Source organism: Hipposideros armiger, unplaced genomic scaffold (assembly GCF_001890085.2).
Source record: "Hipposideros armiger isolate ML-2016 unplaced genomic scaffold, ASM189008v1 scaffold_69, whole genome shotgun sequence".
NCBI classification, from domain to species: Eukaryota; Metazoa; Chordata; class Mammalia; order Chiroptera; family Hipposideridae; genus Hipposideros; species Hipposideros armiger.
Genome location: NW_017731419.1, coordinates 2,920,545 through 2,927,427, shown reverse-complemented (window position 1 = coordinate 2,927,427; position 6,883 = coordinate 2,920,545). Strand labels below are relative to the sequence as shown.

At 35.5% G+C, this 6,883-nt stretch overlaps 1 protein-coding gene across 6 annotated transcripts in view; it reads right to left on the bottom strand.

Annotated features, from left to right (window-relative positions):
- PAPOLA (poly(A) polymerase alpha) overlaps window positions 1-6,883 on the bottom strand; it is a 64,186-nt gene that overhangs the window by 12,384 nt on the left and 44,919 nt on the right. For 3 of the 6 annotated variants that reach the window (XM_019642463.1, XM_019642461.1, XM_019642465.1), the window contains exons 16-17: window positions 4,398-4,519; window positions 398-543 (exon numbers count right to left, since the gene is read on the bottom strand). In XM_019642463.1, the coding sequence (XP_019498008.1) occupies window positions 398-543; window positions 4,398-4,519 (268 nt within the window). The remainder of the gene's footprint in view (window positions 1-397; window positions 544-4,397; window positions 4,520-6,883) is intronic. The other 3 variants (XM_019642464.1, XM_019642462.1, XM_019642466.1) reach the window with 1 other exon arrangement.

Here is a 6,883-nt window from a genome sequence, read left to right as displayed (position 1 = left end):
GGAGAGAGAGGGAGAGAGAGGGAGAGAGAGAGTGTGTGTGTGTGTGTGTGTGTGTGTGTGTGTGTGTGTTTTCGGTACGTAACTGGCCCTGCAATGGAAGGGCGTCCTGTCCAGGGTGGGTCTGACCTTGTACCTTAGGCTGCTGGGAGTCTCGAGCTACCTATGACCCGGAGGCAGCAGGTATCTCAGTATATATGAAACTGAGTGTTTACACACTAACATTCATATCTGAATCAAGATACATAATGGAATACAAATATGACACAGTAGGAAAAAATAAAAATTACTTGCTTCAAAACTAAGAGTTAAGCGGCTATTTAAAAAATATTACAAGATGGAATAAAAACCATATTTTAAATAGATGACTTTAACCACAAGAATCTATCCGTTTCCTTACCCCTGAGAGCTGCCAGAACTGTTCAACGGACTGGTCTTCATAGCACTAGTAGGTGAAGGCACAGACATGCTGTTGTCACTGTCCATAGAGAGGTCGAGGCTGCTGTCATTCAGAGGTGTCAATCTGACACCTTCCGTTGAATGCTGCTGCAATTAATAAAATAGTTAATCAAATATATCTTTAATTTACCCAGGTCTTTGAAATATGAACATCTTTTCCTTCACTGATAAATTGCTTCTACTACAAAGCACAAATCAGTCAGTTGATGAAAATCAGAAGTGTCATAACGACCATAAAAGAAAAAGATGTGAGACACATACTTCCTGACTTCTAGGAGGCCTTCAATTCAACCACAGTTCTTCCATGAAAGAAGAGGAGAAAGCAATGGTACATTAAATGTACACAGTGAATGTAAGACATAATGCAAATTAAAAAGTACATGAAAAACATAGATCTAAATCAGAGAGTTTAAATACACACACATATATTAGAAAAAAATTGTTATAATGATGATGATATTAACAATGAATATCTCTGCCTGGTGGGACTAGAAATAATTTTTTGTTTGTTTATAGATTTTTAAATTATTCTACAATGAACATAAAAATTGTGTAATTTCAAAAAAATGATCAGTAAATACAATTTAGTGCCACACCTACTCTCTCCAAAGCAAGGGATTTCTAGTGCTCTGACTGCAACTTAGGATTTTAACATGGTACATTTAATAGTGTAAGTTATCCAATGAAAAAAAAGCAAAAATAATTTTCTGAAAGCTAAACCTAACATCCATTTGTAAATGCTAATCTTGGTCCTGCTTCTTAAAAATCAAAGCATTCAAAGACAGTTACTTAATGTAGCAAAACCAAAATAAAACTAAAAAAACAAAAAAACTTTGAGAGATTCTATGGGATGAAAGTCGATTTCTAAAGTGACTTAAAGTCTCCATTTCTGTAATCAATGCTGTTATAACATAAAATTTATTTCTTCAGCTTTTTATTCCAGAATATTTTTAGCCTCAGCGTTCACTTACCTACAGAAACATTTTAATGGAAATAATTTGCATTGCTGACAAGAACCCATGCCCCATGTGTCTGCGTGTATGCTCTATTCTAATCATTAATTTAGAGCTACAGACACACCACTTGTGTACATAAATCAATATTGATCAAATGAGAAATGAGATTTGGCAGAAAGGAGAGGAGGTGAGAGTAATGCCACTTATTCATGAAGTCAGTTGTGAAACAAATTTTCTAATATTCTAAATGAGCATCTTTCCAATGCAAAAATGCTATCAATGTCTCTCTTCACCAGACAAGGGTTTGTTCAGTAAATTACACTCAATTCTAAATAGCTACCTGCCTGACCAGATGATCAAACACCTATGAGATAACGGGCCACTTGTTGGAGATGCTCTGTGAACATAGACACTTTAGCTGGCTGGTCTGAACGCAAAACAACATTAAGCTGCTTTGCTTTGCCTCTGTGTCTTCATCTATGTCTGTAGCTAGGTCTCTGTGTCTCTACTGGCACAAGAGGCTTCAATGCCAAGAAATCATCAATATTCTATCAAAACTTCCTAGTACAGGATAAATAAAGATAGACCATACTACAGAGGGAAATAAACACACATACTTTGCATTGAGACCTAGGTCCAATCCACAACTCATACTACATGACCTCGGGCAAGTTTTTTAATCATGTTTCTTCTATAAAACAGACAAATCCTACAGGTTGCCGTATCATTAAATATGGAAAAACACTGGTACATTGCGCATTGCAAATAGCAGTTAATAAAAGGAAACTATTATAAGAGTCCAAAGAAAAGATTCATGAATACACATTTCTAGACACCTGTTATTTATAAAAACAAGGAAAGTTCTATTTTACTAGTGGAAACTTGGAAATAATCTAAATGATGTCAACTAGAGGATAAACTTAATCACAGTGGCCAAAGAAATACTAAGCAGCCATTAGTACTTGTAATCTGGATGGCCACAATATAATAATAAGCACCCAAAAAAGTCACATATTGGTATCATTAATAACCTTCTAAAAATACACATTAGATGTGGTTATATATGTGCACTGAATAGTCTGTGTAGAAATAAATGAAAATGTTAAGAGTAGCTATTACTAGGTAATAAGATTATAGTTGCACTTTGATAAATATAATTTTTAGACTAAACAATAAATTTCTGATCATTAATGATTCCTTTTATATTCTAGAAGATATCTAGATACTACTTTAAGAAATAGAATAAACATAAAATTTACTTAAACCATACATTAGTTGTTCCAAATATCTATATTGCCAAGTAAGTAGCTTTAAAAGGTAATCTGAATCAATGGTTCTGGAAAATCTAATTACCTCAGTTATAAATAGCTGTTTTAATAAAACAGAAATAGGTGTTTTGTTTTGTTTTTAAATCTGATTATTTACATTTACTTCTGAAAACATAAAATGTTTATATATCTTTATATGTAGTGAATATGCATTTAAGTATGGTTGCTTAAACCCATTAATAATATAACACCAAGGGACAATTAGAAGACAAATGTTTGACTTCATATGTTAGTTTAAAAATAAAATTACTCAATAGTAAACTTTATGTTATGTATATTTTATGACAAAGAAAGACAAAGAAAACACATTGTTCAAGAAAACTACATTTTTGTCACTTTCTAGATATTCAGTTAACTCATGAAACCATTAGGCTGAGAAGAAAATAACAAGTTAAGCGACATAAAGGCTTCATGTGTTATTTTTTAAAAATAAAACATGCTTTAAAAATTTTTCATTTTATACCAAAAACGAAAGTACCTCTACCACAAGTTCTGAATAATGATGGTGATAATAAAACAAACAAAGATAAGCATTTACTGTGTGCCAGGCATTAGTCTAAACAACCTTTTACAGGTATTAACTCATTTTATCCTCATAAAATACCTAATGAGGAAGGTAAAAATATTATCCTGATTTTAGAAATGAGGCAAATCAAGAACACGATGTTTGTTATAAAGCTTGCCCCAATATTACAGCTAAGAAGCAGTGCAACCTGAAACTGAACCAGGAAGTCTACTCCAAAGCCCTTGCCTGTGATTTAGATGCTTTTGTATTACAATGTATTGTATGTTTTAAGAAACAGGACATTATAAAGTCAAAGGCCCCTGAGTATTAAACTTTATTCCTCTCTTCCCAGCCCCAGTTAACCAACCACTATTGTGAATGTGGTAGTTATTGTTTTCTAACATATACTTTTATCTCATATTCTCTTTTAAATCATATAGTTCACATTTTTTAAATTTGTAAATTTTAGATAAATGCATCAAATGGTACATACTCATCTGTACCTTTTTAACTCAACATAATATGCAGCTCTAGCTTATTTACTTTCACTGCTATGGTTAAGTAGTCCATTATAGGATTAAGTCATCTATTTTTGAAACCTCTTAAAATAAAAATGTAATTGTTGTCACTAAAATCCTATTATGTCCTTTATAATAAGTCCAAATGAGGAAAAGGCTATAAGTTATTCAACAGGAAGCACTAACAACTGAGCAATATAAAATATTAACTCTAGTTACCTAAAATACATGTATAAGTCTTACCAAAATGAACCCCTTTTCATTTAAAAAGTCATAGAATTTACTTGATCCACATAATACTGAATTTGTTTACTTTTTAAAAGAAAGGAAATTAGATACTACTGTTGGGATATTATATAAGAATAGAAGCCTATGAAGACAGTATAAGTACATATAAAATAAGGATACAAAGCATCACCTCCAAGCTTTCTGAAGTCTGAAGCAAGTGTGTGCAATAAACCCAATTAGGAACAAGGATTCACATAATGAGCTGCTCTGTGTTAACAGATTTTTTTAAATGCTGAGGTATGTTTCAAATATAACTAATTCACTGCGCCTAAATTTTTGAAGTACTGATAGCCTGGATACATAAAACATTATTAGCAATGCTTTTGTAAGTACTTTCTAAATTTACCTTTTTCTTTTTCTGAAGCACATGATTAGGTAGTAGTTCATGGAGTTGCTTTCTTTTTACATGCATTGCAGCAATTTTCATGTCCACCTCAAACATCTTGCTGTTTATTGCTTGCCTATAAACTACACAATTAGGAAATTGTTACAAGAAACAGAAACAGATTAATAAAGGCAGTTAAACTCACCCAGGAGCTGCTCTAAGTAGGGATCCTTTTTCATCAACATTGCTATCTGTAAAATTATTAGCTCAGAACCTATCTCTAATCTGACAATTCATGGCCTCAGCATCCTAAGTCTCTTTTACCACAAGGCCTACATAGTGAATCAAACCAAAGCGTATTAATTCTTCCAGTGTAATAACTCTTAAAGTGGTACCTCTTTAAGAAACAGCAGAATTGGAGAAAAAGGGGTTCTTAAACCCATACCCTTTTATGCTACCAGTATAATTTAAAATTCTTGCTTAAGTATGTAACACATGCAGCAAAAGTCAAATTTATTAAATATACCTAAAGATACGTTTTCAAAAATCTTCAAGATAAAATTCTAAGACAATAGCATATTTTGTATTATAGAACTAACTCAAATAACAGAGGTCACAGGAACAAAAATAATATGCTAAAAATAAATCCAAATAATCTAGTTCCAGAGGGTCCCCAGAGAGAAAAATTCATTCACTCCAACAACCAATATTTACTGAGTGGCTACACTGTATCATACTATTCCAGACATGGGCATTACGGCAGGGAATAAGAGACAGAACTTCACAAAGTCTACATTCCACTAGGGAGAATATAATAAATAGGGGAAAAAAATGAAGTAAAACATAGTTACCCTTTGAGCAATGTGGGGATTAGGGGTGGTGACATCCCAAAAGTCAAAAATACTTAACCACAGTCAGCCCCTCACATAAGTGGATTCCCAACCATGGAGCTGATCCGTGAACATGGGTTTGAACTGTGTGGGTCAACTGAAAACCTTCGCATGTAAGTGGGTCCTCGCAGTTCAAACCCAGCTGCTCCAGGGCCAGCTGTATGTCGTTATCAGATGGTGACTAAGTGCTATGGAGACAAACTGAGTGGGGAAGAAAAGCGGCGCCTGGAAACTGAGGTTACACTTGAGTGGAGATTTAAATGGAAGTGAAGAAGTGAGCTGAAGGGAGCTGACAGTACCTGGTGGAATAGCATTCCAGGAAGAGCAAACATCAAGGACAAAATGTCCTGAGTGGACAGCATGCCTGGAATGTTTGAGGAACAACAGAAAGGCCACAGGGAAGGAGGAAAAGTAGAGATCAGTAATCCTGTATCTGAAACTCTAAAATCCCCAAAGCTCCCCACCATACACAGTGTTTTCTAAGACTGGCACAAAAACTCATCTGCCAATAAACAAACCCTGACCCTAAACTACCTGTGGCTATTTGGTCTCTGCCTTTGCTTAACCTGAGCATCAAACAGCTGCCTGCAGAAATATGACTGTCCTTGATGACCAAATGTTGCTCCAGGCCCCACTGGGAATATCACTAACTTGATGACCTACTGGCCCCAAGACACATGGATAATCTGAACTTAGAAAAGGAGGTCAGAGACATAATGAGAAGGTGGGATCAGGCAAAGGGCTGCACACCAGTCACGACTTGGACTTTTATTCCGAGTGACATGGAGAGCCATCTTAGGTTCTGAACAGGCGAAAAGTGATTTAGCTTAATATCATTTTGGATGCTGACTGACACAGCTGAAGGTGAGCAAGGGCACAACAGGAATCCCACAGTCAACAGTCATCCAACCAAGCAGTGATTAAGTGGCTTGGACTAGGTTGATAGCAGCAGACACATTAGTAGCAGAAACCTTACTGTATTCTGAAATCAGAAGCAAAAGAATTTTTTAATGGATTTATATCAAGTACACCAGATCCTTGAATAACGTCGCTTCATTATAACGTTGATGAGGAAAAAAATGATTCTTGGCCAGGACCACAGTCTGTGTGGAGTTCACATTCTCCCCATGACTGCATGGGTTTCCTCCCACATCTCAGAGATGTCCAGTCAGGTGAACTGGCATGTCTAACTGTCCTAGTCTGAGTGAAAGTGGGTGTGGGTGACAGTGCACCTGGCATTAGAAGCGTGTCCTGCCAGGTGGGTCCCACCTTGTGCCCTGAGCTGCCAGGAGAGGCTCCGGCCACCTGCCATCCTGAACTGGAGTAAGTGGAAGTGATTCTGTTTTTACTAAACTTTCTTAAATGTCTGTATAGCTCACATTTATTTCAATGTTTAATATTAGGAGTGTTTGAGGTCTTTATTTAGAAGTTTGGTGATGTTTGTGAGACCAGAAATATGCCATAGGAACTTCACTCATGCTTGTAGCAATTATGGTAAAATTGGTTTTGTTATACATCATTTGGCTTGAAGTCATGTTTCCAAGAATCTGTCGAAGACGTTACGTGAGGACTTAATATGAGAAAAACAAGAGCCGAGGACTCCACGATGTCTAGCCT